The sequence below is a fragment of the Abrus precatorius genome, unplaced genomic scaffold (genome assembly GCF_003935025.1).
Source record: "Abrus precatorius isolate BTA unplaced genomic scaffold, Abrus_2018 Scaffold5, whole genome shotgun sequence".
Classification (NCBI taxonomy): Eukaryota; Viridiplantae; Streptophyta; class Magnoliopsida; order Fabales; family Fabaceae; genus Abrus; species Abrus precatorius.
The window spans coordinates 15,019,205-15,037,501 of record NW_020874395.1 but is presented as its reverse complement, the minus strand read 5'-3'; the positions used below and the strand labels follow the sequence as shown (position 1 = coordinate 15,037,501).

Sequence of the window (18,297 nt, the reverse complement as noted above, 5' to 3'; positions counted from 1 at the left end):
ATTGGATACCTTATTGGCAAATAGAGGCCTTGTCCGTTACAACTTGTTTGGAGCTGTATTTTAGTACCTTCCAGCTTTTGCCAATGCCAAACTATTCTGTCAGAAGTTTCAATGATCAAGAAAGAAAAAAAAAAAAAAAACAGCTAAAGATTCAAAGAAGTAAAGTGACATAGGATATAGGATCACTTCAATTCAACTTTCGGTTTACATTCACAGGTGAGGTGGTTGATTTTCATTTTCAAGAATGAAATTCTTGTTTGGCATGGTATTGGCATTCCTTTTAACATCATTATTTTATCCATTTTATTTAATTTAGACAATACTGTACATAATAAAAAATATCATATATAATAAATTTTTATTAAAAATTTAAAATTTAATATAATTATGTATATTGACACTATTAAGAATTACAATTTTTAATAAAAAAATATTATTTATTAATTTCTTGTCATATATAATATACAATATTACACTAGTCAAGAAAATCAGTTATTTTATTTCACTGGGGTGGGAGAGAGTTAGCTGATATAATGACTGCCCCCCAATGAAAGTTTGAAAAAGATTATTTAATTGCTTAGTTTAGTTGGTCATGGAGTAATTCATACAATATTATCAAAGGATATCACCTTCTATAGGGAGGATTGAAGTATAAGAACACTTATGAGAGTTCTAATGGTGTGGTTTTCACCACTCGTCCCTTGCATTAGCCTTCTTTGTTTGAATATTTATAATTTAAATCTAAAGTCAACTCTAATTCTTATTTTCAGAGTAAAGTATTCATTTGTTTAATATTATCCTTGCAATAATGATATGTGCAGCTGAGTGGGATTGAGACGAAATTTATGTGAATTTTATCCAATTGCATTCTGAATTCATGTCTTTGGTCCAAGTCTTCTCTAAATAATTAATGCCCAAGTTTGCTCCTAATTTTTGGACTCTGTTGTCCATTATTTTATATCATAGAGCATTTCATAATAAAAATTCTAGTTGTAAGACAATAGTGATAAATGCTTATCTTTTTTTCCTTTGACCCATGAATGACAAGATTTATATACCCATACCCTTTACATTGCTCCTCTGTATATTCCCATGATTGTAAGGGAATTGATGTAGCAGATGCATGTGGTGATGTATTGGTACTTGTGCAAACCTTGCAAATGAACAGCTTGAATTGTCTGGCTATAAACGCAATCTACTATGCTTATGAATATCTTGATTTCTTGTCCTTTTTGAGTTGGCTCCTCTCATGCACGAGGGCTCTGCTTAAGAGGAACACAACCCAAGGGAGCAACTATAGGAGAGTAACATGGTCAACACAAAACAAGGCTACTTGATTGCATTATGCAAATGCTAATTATTTAGACAAATATTAATGTATTTATTTTTATGTCTTTCAATCTAATTTAAACTGAATTCTTAAAATATAAAACTTTATTTGTAGTCAATTGTGTTGTGTTTGAACTTCACCATGTGTAAAATTCTTTCAAATTAACAATAATTATTAACTACAAGTAAAAAGTAATCTTCAACACTTTAAATATAAAAATACCTTTTAGTTCTCTAATTTTTATAAAAATAAAAAATCACTTTTAATTTTTTAGTTATTATCCTTGAGACACTGATTAATAAGACTTTTTTATTTATTTATTGAAATGTGTTACATAATTAGAGATTATTCTCTTATTGAATGATAACAGTCACATTCAACTCTTGATTCTGACCTTCATTGGTTGGAGTGCCTGAGTTTAGTATTATTATTGTTATTATTTTATTGTTTAAATGTTGATAGTTTTAACCAAAATTGCTTGTCAGATTGGAATTTTGTCATTTTAGTTGTGCTCCTAATTGATTTATATATTTGGAGAGACCATCTGAATGGATAAGTTAAAAGAGAAATAACTTTGAAGAGTCTTATGTTAGTGATTTTTCAAGTTTGTTTCTGCACCCTCAAATTGCAACCTCTTATTATAATATTATATCTGATTTTATGCAAATCTTCCTGACATATAAGCATCTCTACCTCTCCTATATCTTCATTAAAAATCAATATGAAAGTTTATTGAAACTTTAATCAGTCAATGCCTGCATTCTATTCAATACATCTATAAATCATGACTAGTTCTCAATAAGGACTACAGCTTGAAATTTATCTAAAATTATGGATATTTTACAAAACCCCATTATGTTTGCTTGTCTCTGCGGGAGCTATGCATTATTTTGTTGTTTCTTTTTCTTTTCTTGTTTTTGGGGACCATTTGAAAATTCTAAGAGTTTTTTGTTTTTATTATAATATATGTGGATGTTAAGAAATGAGTTTAGAGTTAATTTTTTAAAGTGACTTAAACATAAATTTCTAGAAATAGTCTTTTGCAAGTTTTTAACAGAGACAGATAAAAATCCAATTTTAATATAATTTTATAATTTTTAGATTTTATTAACTTCGGTAACTGAAAATAAATAGTTAATAATAAAAAAAAATTTTATTACAAAAATAAATATTTATTATATTTTTATAAATTCAATATAATGACTGTTTATTTTTTTATAAATTTTTTTTATTTATAAATACTTAAATTTAAGGTTAAAAAATTCCATAATTTTTTTTTTATCTAAAAGAAGGGTACTTTATATTAAAGACTCGAAATTGTTATACAGAAGTGGACAATGTTTGGTACATTGTCAACATTAATTACGTACTGAAGGATTGATATTGATTAATTAGGTTTTATTTTTATAATTATTGAATTCTTTAAAGTGGCTAAGCCAAATCAACGTTAGAAAAAGCTGACCTAATTTCTGGCTTGTGCTTCGTTGATTATATATTTGGATTTTTTTTTTAATATCACATATGTTCTTCACCATTTTCTACTCTCTCTCTCTCTCTTTTCTTTTTCTTGTACTTCTTTTCTAGCCATGTTCATGATACGTATATGCTTGCAATTGTCGACTTGTTGATTTTATTTTATTTTCAATTCTATGGGATAGTTTGAAAAAAATTATGAATAACTTATAAAAATAGCTTAAGTGGGGTAAATTTTTATTTATTTATTTATTTAAATAAACTTTTTAACATAGCTTATTATAATAAGTTGTTTTTAATTTCTCTAAATAAATTTTATTGTTAAATATATAATATTAAAAATATTTTTAAAAATTTTATTAAATAAACACTCAAACAACCTGAATATTCAGACACATCAAATATATTTAATCTCCTTTTCCAAGAGAAACGAAATACTTTAGATTAAGGACTTTATGCTAATAAGATTATAGATGTGGCTTCATTTCTGTATAAGTAGCAAATGTTGAATGATGTGAGGGTTCAAAATCAACACAAAAAATTGCAATTTCATAATCAAGATTAATTAAATAAAAACTTAATTTGTGTTTAGATTGAGAAATTTAGAAATCTTGGAAAATATAAATTCAATTATAAATGATAATTTAAGTGAGAATAAAGTATGAGAGAAGTTATAAATGATAATTATAAAAAGCTAAGGATAATTAAGGAGTTTTTAAATTATATACAAAAATTTGTTGATTAAAATTCATTCTATTTGATCAAAAAAAATTATTTAATCTTGTCCAAATATATAATCTAGTAATTAGAATTCATTTCTCTAAACACAACTTAAGGCATTATAAATGGGCTGATTCATGCCAAAAATTAAAAGGCCTACCTGATTTTAACTAGGTGGCCCAATTAGATCTGTTTAGTTTGATGAGTCAATAACTATGTGTCCGGCCCAAATATTTTCGACCTATCAAGCTAGGCTGACTGTTCTCAACTTTTATTAAAATAAGAAAATGATGATATTTAAAATAATAAAATATTTGACAAAAATTAAAATAAAGTATTGGTTAAGAAATTAATTTTTTTATAAAATAGTATGTCTCTCATCGTAATTACTTATAACTGTTTATCTATTTATTTTGACTTTAGAGTACTTATAAAAAAATTCTTAAAATAAATTATTTTTTAAAATTTTTCTTGAGTTGTTTTTAAATTTATTCTTTCTATTATAAGATACTAGAAAAAGGAGAATTTTGAATTTTCTCAAGAATAATTTTTTTTTTAATTTCATTGATCATATGTTGTTTTCTCAAATAAAATAAAACAAAATCACATTCATATAAAATCCTAGCTCCCCAGACCGAAACACAAACAAGATCAATTGTAGTGGTTGCATGAAATTTGACTAAAGGAATGTTGGAAGTGATAAAGGAAGAACAATTTTGGTAATCGGTATTTTGAGCTAATTTCTTAAAAATTTAATATAATAATTTTTAAAAGTTTTCTAAAAAGAATCAATAAAAACAAATAATTATTTCTTTAATAATAACAACAACTCAGCAAGCTATGATATATATATATGGATCCATGAGCAGTTGGACAACAACCCAATCGAAGTGTATGAATTTTGATAAAGTTGGACAACTACTCACCAAGCAATATCCATTTTGTTAAATTAAAAATTTACCAAAGAATAATTAACTCCAAATGATATAGTTCATAGAACATAACAATCTTCATGTCATAGACATCAGCTAAAGAGGTTAATATCAAATTCAGAAAAATTCATATTGATGAAATTGTGAATAACACATTCTATAGTTAGGATTAATTTGGAGATACTTGTATTGTCCCTATCGTATAGGTGATTTTCTTTTAAAATGTTTTATTTTCTTCCCTATAATTACATCAATGGTTGGAGATTTTACATAAAAATTACAATAAACGCATAAGAATAATAATAGCCATTTACTTAATTTAATATCGTTCAGTAAATAAAAAATAAAGAAGAAATATATATTCTTAATTAAAAAAATTATAGTTCACATTAAGATTTTAGGTATAGATCCTCGCATCAAGTAAGATGAACAATATTCCCAAATGAGCTTGGGAATTTACGAACCAAAACACAAAACAATACTAATTTGATCAAAGATTTTGACTCTTAACCACTGATTTTGGTCATATAGCAAAATTGTTAAAGTTGGCCAAAAAGGTAATTGAAATTGCATGTTTCATTCTAATAGCAACGAAGCCAATATTTGATTATTTGTTAATTAATTAATTTGGTAACACAGGTGAGAATACAAGTCAGGTTAGGTTAGCTGACATGTCTGGAAATTTATGCACATATAGTTTTCTTTCCAATGAATATAAAGGGAACAAGGTACAAGCTTGCTCATTATGCGAACAATGCAAAATTCTAAATTTAATAATTAATGAAATTAAAGATGTTAATAAAAATATGTATAAGATGGTAAAAATAAGGTAAATTTGTAATTCTATAATAAGTGAATTTTCACATTATATATATCTATCAAATGAGAAAAGTATAATTTAAAGATAATTTTAAAAAATTATCTTAAGTTATTGATTTATTTATAACTATTAATGTGATTGATTATTTTTTTTTTATAAAATAATGAAAAGAATCTTATATTTAAAAGCAGAAGTAATATTTTGTTTTTGTGAAAAAATAATACCGTTAATTTCAATTAGTATTAAACTCTAGTCAATCTAATTTTCCTCAAAATAAATATGGTATACAGGGAAAGAATCTATTGACATGTGTATAAAAAGATTTTATAAAAAAATTGTGTTTATGTCAATGATTATTTTTTTCTTTCATGAAGAAAAAATTCTCATCATCAATTAAGAGTATAATTTTGTTCCACATAAAATAAAAAAATATTTTAGAAAGTGGGTGTCCTTTTCATGTTCATGGTGAAAATAAACTTTGAAATAAGGGGTGAATTGTCAGATATCTCAGCAACAATTAATGTACAGTTACCCTATAATGCCACTTACTATAATTTAGCAATTTGGTATGCGTTTGTTACATAGGCACCTTATTTCAAGATCAGAGTAGGTTTAGAGTAGGCATTTCATGCTATTGTTTATATCACTTCAGAAAAATTTAGAAGATGCACACTTATTTTTAAAATTTATTATTATTTCTTAATATTTTCACTGAACAACTAATATATTTTAAAATGGGTGGAAAGTCAAGTTGCATTCTTAGATAGAGCTTTATCCTAATAGTGGATTTCTACAAGCAAAATGCTATTAAGCATTAGTTAAGAAATGTTAGACACTTTAATACCCTAAAGATAAAACATTAAATATTTATTGTATGTTATTGGAATAAATACTTTTATTTTCAATTAATTAATAACACTTTTCCCTTGAATTTGTGCCATTTTTGGGGTATGAAATCACCATTTTTCATCGCATCTAATGCTCTATGAAAGCAAAGCTCTATTAATATAGACCTTTAATAAAAATATTACTGCCAACAACCATAAAATAAACACAGAATAAATACCAAAGCTAACGTATAATGGAAGTTGGTTTCTCAGATTATTAATTGTGTCATTGAATTCACAACAATCGGCCATATCTAAAGGTAACTAGAAAAATGAATATACACTAATTGGTGTCATAAACGAACATTTTTTTAATAAAAAAAATACAAAGATATGATTGATGCATATTTGAGAGACAATATAAGCCGAACAATACAAAATAAGAATTTTCTTGTATTTTGTCTGCATATTGTGTAGTGATTGATGCAGAAACATGAGACATACGAACCTTACTTTTAATATTCTCCATCGATGTTGATGAGATTTGCCCAAATTATCATTATTTTGAGTTACAAAATTATAAGTAACATAAGATTATGGAGCCATTGAACTACACACAATTGCATAAGCAATATAAGTATGGAACCGTGAAGATACCAACGGAAGAGAAATTATTTTTAACTGACCAATGTTTCATTAATATTAATTAAAAACTTAATAAATATTAAAGTCTTGTTAACAATTAAGCTAAAATATATTAAAATTTTAAACAATGATGGAAATACTGAATGAATACTAGTATTTACGGGCTTTTTATACGAGTATAGTTGTAGGTGAAGTCTATAATAATTATTCTGTGGCTCTGCACTGCAACAAGAGCAGGTAGAAGCCTAACATTGTGCAGAAGCTCAGAGAGGGTAAAAAAATAGTAGTATAATATATATAGTCTCTTAATATATATTTATATATAATTCATTTTTTAATGTTTTACTCTCGACTCATTTCTTTTCAAAACATATTTTGCAAACTAAACTACTAAAGTGGTTAAACTCTTGAAGAAAAACTCAATTTCTAATACTATTTCACTCAAATTAGATTATTTCAATTGTTTTCCTATTCAAAATCTACCTTCACTTCCTTTAATTATTTTTGAAATTTTATAAGTTTCTTCTAATTTTTTTCTCTTAAAAACCTTCACATGATTTCAATCCCAAAATTTATCATAAATTTCCCCATATTTGTGCAAAGAAAGTTACTTTTAAGATATTTAAGAAGAGTAATTTTAAAAATTACAAAAAAAATTAAAAGACTAAATTTGTGTGGAAATTTAATAAAAATTAAAATCACAAGAAAACTTATTATTAATTAAAAAACCACTATATTTAAGTAGTAATTTTTTTTATGCCAACTACCACCTCCAAATGTTAGTTGGCTTTAAATTTCTATTCAATTAGAGCCCTTTAGCATACGCTGCATGGCAATTAAAGCAAATCAACTCTCTTTGCTTTAAGAGAAGGCGCTTACACATGTATCGTAGTATTTGGTCCCTTCAAAGTATAGTGGTCTTAATTTCTTATCTGTCTCCATCATAGTCATCACATTGCTCTTAGTGATCAGGTTCTGTTCTGCGTTGAATGGTTTTTAATAAGAATTAAAAAATTTATTTAATGTTTTTATTTTTTATACATAAGATGGGGTTCTTTTTACTTTTAAAATAATTTCAATAAACTTACTTCGCTATTTTTTATAAACATTAAATTCTAATAGTTAATTATTAAATTAATTTTTATTATTGAATAGATTGAGTTTACAAAGTTTTATATAATTTAATAAGCTATTAATATTTCATCAATCTATTTCAGTTAAATTTATATTATATTTTTGAAATATAAATAAATATTAATTATAAAATAATATATTTATTGATATTAAAATTATCTAAAATTTATGTGCAGTATCATTAAAATAATATTACATTATTGAATGATTAATCAAATTTATAAATTTAATTTTAATAATAAATTATTGAATGATGTAGATGCTAAAAACTTATTAGTTTTAGAATACGTGAATCTCTGCCTTTAATAAATAACTATAAAAAAAATACTAACCAATAATCGGCAGTCATTATAGAATAAAAGTATAAATATTTTGTTAAAAAAAATACAAAAATACACTCATGTCACTCTCATATTTTTAAAAATTTATTTCAACATAAATATTTTAATAATAATTTGTTATTTATTAATATCTTGACCGTGTTTGTAAGATCCATAATTATATTAAACTATAAATCAATCTTCACCCTAATAATGAACAGTTAATCCAAAAATTCATATTTAAATTTTATTAGTCCAATATATTAACTTTGAAGAGTACACTACCTCCCATAATACAGACACTAATATTCTTTTCCATTTCACTTAATAAAGTTACTTAACGTTTTAAAGTTCAAATAAAACATATTGCCCAATAAATAATTGATATTTTAAGAAGGAGATTTCTCACAACTTTTGGTCGTGTAGGTATATATCGTGCACACATAGCACACCAGTCACCTTTTGTTTCCACGCGGCTCTTGGGTCTTGCTTCTCTCTTTCTCGCACACACCACACACTAATAGAAAAATGGAGATAGTTGATTTTGTTCCTGTGTGTGGAGGCATGAAGAAATACAGAAGGAGAGGAACATATCATAAGCTTAAGAGCATCAAAGAGGTAAGTAATGGCAATGATGATAATGTGTTATGTCAAAATGTGAAAATGGTAGAACTGATACCAAAAGTTCAACCAAAGATTAGGTTATCCATAAATCTATGGAAAAGGTTGAGAGATGCTTATGTGCATGGTATGCTTAGTTTGGCTGAACATGTTGCACACTTGAATAATGGGGAAATCTGCTTTCTAAAGAAGATCCATGATGATGATGATGAAGATGTTCAACTCTTGATAGCTTCATAAAAGTTGGGCTTTTGAAGATGCAAGAAAGGAACACAAATATATAATTTTATTGTAAATTATGCGTTTTTTTTAAGGGGCTCGCCTTTATGCTATGTATAACTACAACTTGCTTAATATGGGAGAGCTAAGGAGTATATTTCTGTATAATCGATCCCATGGAATAAAAGAAAGAACATGTTTTTGGTTGAGCTAATATCACATTTTTGTTCTTATTTTTGGAAGAGATTCTATAGCCTTATTTTCATGTTCTTGGTAATGGTTGGTACAGCAAGCTTTTGAAAACAAGAAAACGGGAATCGAGAAATTCAGATGCACATTTATGAGTGTGTGCCCTCGTTAAATTAATGTGTGCTAGCTGTCTACATTACAGTGATGAGAACTTGAAGGAATGAAATGTATGTGTTACATCTGGGTAACACTCAGCAATGAAAATCACAGTGCTGCCTGAAAATAATCATTTACTTAATTTAGTGCTGAATTAACTTATCTTGATAAAGAAAATAAAAAAAATATTATATATAAAGTAAGCAAAAAATTTTTTTTTTTTGTAACAACAGCATTTTCCAATAAATATTTCTTTGCAGATAATGTTTTGAAAATCCCGGCTCTCAAAATTGAGTTTAAATATTCATAAATAAAAAAATTTAAAAAAGTATTCATAAATAATTTTTTTAATAAAAAAATACATATGAATTCTATTAGAGTTATAAAGGTATTTACTTTTATTGATTATTTATCTTCACTGTTTAGGAACGAGGTTAATATTTTCCTTCTTTTAACTAGGATGTATGTGGTTAAACATTTTAGTTAAGTGCTCATGTATTAAATTCATATCTTATTTTTTATAAATTTAAATTTTAAAATTATCGGAATAAGTTTCATAAAAACGTTGTTTAAATAAGATAAACAATTTCATAAAAGTCTCGTTAGTCAATTTAAAAACTCACGATAAATAGACTTTGGTATCCTTTAACAAACATATTTGAATTTGAATTTTATGAATAAAAATAATAAATATTTTTGTCGCCTTAGATGAGTTCATTTGGCTTATATTAATCGAGGTTGAAAATAACCTTTCTTTTTGTTGTATGTGGCTGAAAGTAACTTTCAAATGCCATGATTTAAAATAAAAAGCAGAGTACCTTTCTATGATGTTTTCCAATAATATTTTAATATTTTTATAAAATTAGAATTAACAAAATATGAATCCATTTGATATGTTAAAAATATATGATATGTTTTTAATTAATTAATAAGAATCAACAAAAAGATTTTATAAAAGCCCTAAACTATTTAAAATGAAATGTGTTATAATAATTTTCAAGAAGTAATCAATTGAAGGTTGAGTAAAAATTAGTGACAGTGATAAAATGTGACTTTTTTTTTTCATTTCAAGAACATAATGATGTAAAATTCATCAAAATATTTATTATTAACTTAAATTTAATATATTTATAAAATATTTTAATTCATATTATTGGTAAATAAAAATAACCTATTTGAAAATGTTATCAAAATGTTCAAATGTTTGCAGACTACTACTATTTGTGTTGGGGTCTTGCTAACTAACCCTCAAGACCTTTAGCAGTAGAACTCTAGAGAACCAACTCAATTAAATAGATTAATTACCAATTTTTTTTACTTTAGTATGCTATTAATTTTTTATTTAAATATTTTATGATTTTTATTAACTTATATAAATTAATAATATTTTATATTTTAATTAATTATTAAATAATATTTAAATGTGAAATACTTGATTTAAACAGTTAAAAAGTTAGGAAAATTAAATCTGAGTAATTAAAACTAAAGAAAATAAAATTGTACATAAATTACAATATGGAGATAAAAAAATTACAATTAAATATTTATATTTTAACAACATAATTTGAAAGATGAAAAAGTAACGTTCTCTTGTATTTTAAAAAGTCAGGCAGAGTGGTGTGGCCTTTTTAACCAAATTTACAAATTACAAAAAACTATCATTTTAAACATCTTTTATTTACATATCTTGAAATAAATAACGAAAATTAAATTTGATGACATTTAAATATATTGGTTGAATGAGTCTTCTAGTAGTTGAACATTTTATCTACTTAGCTAATATGTCAATTAGATAATTGGTCTAAATTTTATGACATTAATTAAGTAGTAGTAAAAAGATTGTTTTAATGCTAAAATTAATTATGATTAAAAAAATAAAAGTATCAATACAAAATGTCACATTTAATTAAAAGATTATTTTTAATCTTAATTATAAAAATAAAACTTACATATATATATATATATATATATATTTATACGTGTATTTTATATATTAGTATAAGGTCGATTAATTAGTATAATTAATACTTAAACATGTATTAATATCTCTGTTAAAGATTTGACCATTATACTAAATTTTTTATGTAATATAAAAGAGAATTTTTTGTATTTACAAAGATTAATAGATAAATTAATAATTTCTACTATCCTATATAAAACTCTCAATTAAAACAATTAAATATTTATAATTTGATTGTGGATTAAAAGTGGAATTAACTAGGAAATAAAGTATATTTTTAGTGGAGAAAGGTGTATGAGTTGTGTATTGGATAAGACATTACTCGGTCTTACTTATAGAAAGAGGAAATCAAATACCTACTCGGCCTACGAGGGACGAGTACCTCACAAAGCATGATAATTATAAATTAATTAGAATTAATAAATTAATTATAAGGATTAGGGCTGACCCATAAGGCCCATTAGCCCATAATATCTCTTATAAAAAAAAGGTAAGAAGTACAGGTAAAAGGAGACTTTTAATTAAACAATAGTATTTACTGCTCAAGGCTGAGACCTGACTTGAGAAAAGAAATCAAAACCCATATACCCTCTCAGACTACCCCTTCTGCTCAAGAGCAAGAAGAGTCTTTGGCATTGCAAGAAAAACCCAAGGGAACTCTACAAGTTGAAACCCTTACTGAACGGGGCGACGGCCCGAGTCGAAGCCCTTTTACTCAGCTTATCTTGGAGGCCAAGTTACCTAATAACTGGAGAGGTTTAACGTTAGAAAAGTATGATGGGACGTTTGACCTAGGAGAACACTTGGATATTTTGATGACCCAAGTTGCCCTGTATACAAAAAACGACGCCTTATGGTGCAGGATTTTCCCCACCTCGCTTCGAGGACCAGCTCTCAGTCGGTTCACTCGACTTTCCCCTTCATTTGTCGACTCTTTTGCAACTCTTACAAGACGATTCAACCTCCAGTTTGCCACAAGTCGACCTCACCCCTTGACATCCCTAGCACTTGTCAACATTCTTTAGGAAAAAGGGGAATCACTCCGAGCGTTCATGGAACGATTCGGCAAAGTGACCCTTTCAATCCATAATCTAGAATCAGCCATGGCAATGCACCACCTTACAACGGCCCTTAAGTCAGGTCCTTTTGTTAACAGCATATGCAAAAAACCATCAGCTGATCTGGATGAATTGAGGAGTCAGGCTGCAAAGTATATGCGGATGGAGGAATTGGCCGAGTACCGAAATCAAGTTCGGACAGACTAGGGGTCCAATTCAAAAAATATAGATAAGAGAGAAGCTTTCAAATCTCGGCAGGAAAACAAAGAAAGAAGAAATGAGCTTGAGATGCTGCTTAGGGGGCACAAATATCCCTTCTACACTACACTCAACACTAACCAGTTTAGGGTACTTTATCAGGCCTTGGCAACAAAAATCTTGAGTATACCCAGGCGCGCTAATACCCTCCTCGGACAGATAAGAGCAAATCTTGTCAGTACCATCGCAATAGGGGCCATACGACAGAGGAGTGCACGACCTTGAAAGATAAAATTGAAGATTTGATCAAGGACGGGTACCTTAGAGGATTTGTGCAGACAAACCCCACCAGTCATGCCGAAAGGGGGAGAGATCCCTACCCCGATTCATCAAGCAGATACCATAATAAGCAACCCGAAAGGCAACGAAGTCGGTCAAGGGAACCTCCCACTACACGATACGATGAACGTGAGAAGTATCCTAAGAAGGTTATTAATACCATTACAGGTGGGTTTGCAGGTGGAGGACCCACCCATTCGGCTAGAAAAAGACATTTGAGGCAAGTATGCTCCGTCAACAATGTGTCATTGGGTAGTAGAATCCAGGTACCACCCATTACATTTACGGACGAAGACTTTTAGAGAGTAGATCTAGTACAAGATGATCCTATGGTAATAAATATGGACATCCTTAATTGCACTATCCGGAAAATACTAATTGATCAAGGTAGCTCGGCCGACATCCTATACTGGAATACGTTCAAGCAGCTGGACATACCAGAAGAAGAACTCGAAGAATATCAAGAACCCCGGGTCAGTTTCTCGAGGGAACGAGTAGAGACCCGGGGATGTATTTTCCTTTATACCTTATTCGGGTCAGAACATGAGGAAAAACGTATCAAGGTCACTTACCTGGTAATACACGCGAATACCTCGTACAATATACTACTTGATAGACCATCCCTTAACAAGTTGAAGGCCATAGTGTCTACTCCTCGCTTGGCTATAAAATTTTCGTCAGAAATGGGCCGAATTGTTACAATCCATGCTGGCCAAAAGACAGCGAAGGAATGCTATTTTGCAAGCCTACGCCTCAAACCAATTCAAGACTGTACACGAAATGTCAATATTGTATTCCCTCGGTCTGGGACGGCCTTGGAAATTGAGCTGGATCCTAGGCTAGATGAGGGGTGTCGGGTTGAACCCAACGAAAATAAGCAACCATTCTAGCTGGGACCGAAGCCTGAACAGGTTACTTATCTAGGGATCGGTCTATCTGTATAAGAGAGGCAAGACTTTTAGAAAATGTTACAACGTAACGCTGATTTGTTTGCCTGGTCGGCTTCTGACATGCCGGGCATCGACCCTGCATTTCTTTGTCATCACTTATCGGTTTATAAGGGGGCCAAACCGATAGCACAGAAGAAGAGGAAAATTGGCGGCGACAGAGCGAAGGCAGTGAAGGAGGAAACTAGTAAGTTGCTGCAGGCCAGTTTTATTTGAGAGGTCAGATATTCCACTTGGTTGGCCAATGTGGTCATGGTTAAAAAAGCAAATGGTAAATGGCAAATGTGCACAAACTTCACGGACCTCAACAAGGCATGCCCAAAAGACATATATCCTTTACCAAATATTGATACCCTGGTGGACGATGCAGCCGGCCACAGGATACTCAGTTTTTTGGATGCTTACTTTGGGTATAATCAGATCTGGATGTATCTCCCAGATGAAGAAAAGACGGCATTCATCATGGACTAAGCAAATTTCTGTTATCAAGTAATGTCATTCGGCTTAAAGAATGCAAGGGTAACGTATCAGAGGCTGATGAATAAAATTTTTGAAAGACAAGTGAGAAAATGAATGGAAGTGTATGTAGACGACATGGTGGTTAAATCTACTACATTGGAACAACATCTTGCTCATTTAAAGGAGGTATTCGGGGAAGTCAGGAAACATGAGATGCAATTTAACCCCGAAAAGTGTATGTTCGGGGTCGCCAGTGGCAAGTTTTTGGGGTTTATGTTATCTGAAAGGGAAATCCAGGCGAACCCTGACAAGTGTTAGGCCATAATTGAAATGACCAGTCCCCAGAATGTTAAGGAGGTCCAAAGACTTGCTGGTCGTATTGCTGCTCTTGCCAGATTTTTACCTATAATGGCAGACAGGTCTTGGCCTTTCATTGACCTACTTAAAAAATCCAAAAAGTTTGTCTGGACTGACGAATGTGAACCGACCTTCATCAAATAAAAAAATATGTTAGCGGCACCGCCTATGTTGACCAAGCCGAAGCCAAAAAAGGATATGATTATTTACTTGGCCGTGTCAGATATTGTCATCAGTTTGGTCTTACTACAAGAAACACCTGAACTGACTCCTGTATACTTCATTAGCCGAACACTTCAAGGCCCCGAATCACGCTATCAGTTAATGGAAAAGGTAGTGCTGGCCCTAGTCCACACAACTCGTTGGTTAAGACATTACTTACAAAGCCATCGGGTGGTAGTATGTACAGATTGCCCAATGGCTAAAGTTTTGAGAAAACCAGAATTGGCTGGTCGGTTGGTAACATGGACAATTGAGTTGTCCCAATTTGATATCCATTTTGAAAACTGACGCCCTCTTAAAGCTCAAATCCTTGCAGACTTCGTCAATGAGTTCACAACCCAGAGATACATCAGCTCTGACATGTGAAACCTGCATGTTGATGGATCATCAAACCGACTGGGTAGTTGGCACGAGGTCGTACATTTGTCAAATTTAAACCTAATTACTATAACACGAGGCAAGCAACGAGGATTATTTTCCAAAGGATCACATAGACGAATTAATCTATTTGGAGAGTATGTAGGACTGGGGGTGATATAGAATCAATAAAACAGAGTCAAAGTTGAGAGGATCAAATCAATTGGAAAAACACCTAATTCAAGAATCAAGAAGGAATAAGCAAACATTCAATCACAGAATCCCAAAATACATATTATTCAAATTCGGTGGTTAAAGACTAGATTCAACTGAGACCTTAAATTAAATTAAGCGATCACACAAAAACCTTTATACGTTTGATTAACACAAATTCAATTAAACTTAGAAAGCTCTAAAAATCTAATCGAACATGTTAACTTTCTGAACCACTTAATTAACTTTAATTTCCAAAAATCAATTCATGTACTTCAACCGAAACAAAACAATGAATTGAATTACCTCTAAAAAATAAATCAAACAAAAACCTTTAGTTCATGATATTAATCAAAATGGAGAGAAACAAGAAACTAGGAAACCCGAATTCAAATATAAAATCTACAAACCGATTCTCATGAATGTTGCATTCCGTTGATCCTTGAACTAGATAAACGAAACTACTCCTCCATGGATGGAAGCTCACAAAAAGAAAATCTCTATTAAAAAAAATGAGTCTCCAAGTAAAAAAAAATGGCCCTTAAAAAAAACTCCCAATCTTTTATTCAAATCTGACTTTTCAAATCTCCAGCAACAAACCATAACTTCCTCCTTATAATTCACCCAAGAAGCATGTCGTTATAATTTGTAATTGATATGCCATTCAAGCCACGGATGTTATCTTTCAAATGCCACTGGAATGAGTCAAATTGGGCATCTGTGGGCCGAGATATAACCCAAACACTGCACTAAGGTCCAAAATCCACGAATTGCGTCTTCCAGTCCAGTTTTGGTGTAATTCTGTTTCTGGATGCTATGATTCAGCCTTTAAATCTCCATGAGTGTTGTAGACCCATCTCTTAGCTTTCAAATGCAATTGCAATCACTTAAATCTGATAACTATAGCCCGAGATAACACAATAAGCAAAGGTCAAAAGGCTCTAAAATCTGAAAATTAACAAAGTTTAACAATTAAGCCCAATAATATAAAACTCAGCCAAAACAATACAATTAAGCACAATTCACAACTAATTAGGCCTATTACAAAGCTATCACAAGTATATAAAAATTCATTGAGCAGTAGTGGAGCATGAATTATACTTGAAGGACCAAACGTCGTAACTATTGAACAATTTATTCGGTTTGGATTCAACGCCTCCAACAATCAAGCTGAGTATGAAGCTCTACTAGCGGGTCTCAGATTGGCAAAAGATATTGGCGTAAAACGCATCACTTGCTGGAGCGATTCAAAGATAGTGGCCGATCAGGTTAATGGAATATATAAAGTGAAGGATTCCATTATACTCCAATATTATCAAGAATTTAACAATATAAAAGATGAATTTGACGAAGTACATGTTCAACACACACCAATGACCATGAACGAACAAGCCGATAGGCTTGCCAGACTTGCTAGTCAAAGGAAACCTGGGCAATTACAAAGTGTAATTCATCAAGAAATCCCTCAACCTAGTATCGCGAAACAAGAGTGCATGGACATAGAAAATATGCCTCAAAATTGGATGACTCCAATTATTCAATACCTCACCAGCAACAGCTTATCAAAAGATCCAGCTTCGGCTAAGAAAATAAGAATGCATGCAGCTAAGTACCTCATTCTAGGCAATGAATTATACAGAAGAAGAATTTCAACGCCTATGCTTAAATGTCTCAATGAAGATAAAGCTAGCTATGTCATGAGAGAAATTCATGAAGGTATCTGTGGTACCCATTCGGGTGGACGCACCATGGCCGCTAAGATACTTAGAGCCGGATACTTTTGGCTGATACTCGCTCAAGATTACCAAACATTTGTGAAGAAATGCATCCTTATCAACAACACGGTCCTCATTTATATTAACACGCCGACACCCTTCACCCTATTAGGTCTCCCTGACCCTTTGCTATTTGGGAAATGGACCTTCTCGGTCCTTTTCCCTTGGCAAAAAGGCAATGTAAACTCCTAATTGTTGTCGTAGATTACTTCACCAAGTGGATTGAAGCCGAACCACTCGCTACCATCACGGCCAATAATGTCTAGAAGTTCACCTGAAAAAATATTATTACACGTTTCGGTTTTTCTCATGCCTTAATTACATATAACAGGCTACAGTTCACACATCGCCGGTTTAATGAATTTTTGGAAGGGCTTCACATCAAACATTCCCAGACTAATGGTCAGGCCGAGGCTGCCAACAAAGTCATCTTACATGAACTCAAACAAAAATTGGGTTCGGCAAAAGGAGAATGGGCAGAGAAGTTGCACGAGATCTTATGGGCTTATCGGTGTATGCCCCAAACGACTACAAAAGAGACCCCATTTTAGCTCACATATGGCATTGATGCCATGGTGCCAGTCGAGATTGGAGAACCATCATTTCGAGGGCAAAACTTCGAGGAATTGGCCAATGACGAATCCCTAGCTGTCAACTTGGATTTACTGGACGAAGTCGGTCAAGCAGCCATAGTAACCAAGGCTAGCAAAAAGATGATGGCAAGAAAGCTCAACTCCAAAGTCAACCCAAGACAATTTTATGTAAATGACTTAGTATAGCGAGTAACAGGGGAGGCACAACGGGACTGACGAGAAGGCAAGTTAGCTGCAAACTGGGAAGAACCCTTCCGGGTAGCGGCGTGCCTTGATAATGAGGCATACAAGCTGGAGACACTTGAAGGAAAGCTAATACCGAGGACTTGGAACGTCACGCATTTAAAACATTACTTTAGTTAAATACTTGTAATAATTTGTAATCGGTGCACTCTTTTCCTCACTCAAGTTTTGTCCTCTTAAAAAAGAGTGA

At 30.7% G+C, this 18,297-nt stretch overlaps 1 protein-coding gene across 1 annotated transcript; it reads left to right on the top strand.

Annotated features, from left to right (window-relative positions):
• The first annotated feature begins 14,677 nt into the window (after nucleotides 1-14,677).
• LOC113866766 lies at nucleotides 14,678-18,050 on the top strand. Its single transcript, XM_027501566.1, has 5 exons — nucleotides 14,678-14,825; nucleotides 14,928-15,155; nucleotides 16,604-17,451; nucleotides 17,610-17,784; nucleotides 17,854-18,050. The coding sequence occupies exons 1-5, from the start codon at nucleotides 14,678-14,680 to the stop codon at nucleotides 18,048-18,050; spliced, it is 1,596 nt and encodes a 531-aa protein (XP_027357367.1).
• The last annotated feature ends 247 nt before the right edge of the window (nucleotides 18,051-18,297 follow it).

Excerpts from the sequence above, each read along its gene's own strand:
- LOC113866766 (XM_027501566.1), top strand. The coding sequence starts at position 14,678 with ATGACCAGTCCCCAGAATGTTAAGGAGGTCCAAAGACTTGCTGGTCGT. Across the intron at positions 14,826-14,927 it reads GTTTGTCTGGACTGACGAAT|ATATTGTCATCAGTTTGGTC; the intron begins GTGAACCGACCT and ends TGGCCGTGTCAG. Across the intron at positions 15,156-16,603 it reads GAGAAAACCAGAATTGGCTG|GACCAAACGTCGTAACTATT; the intron begins GTCGGTTGGTAA and ends TTATACTTGAAG.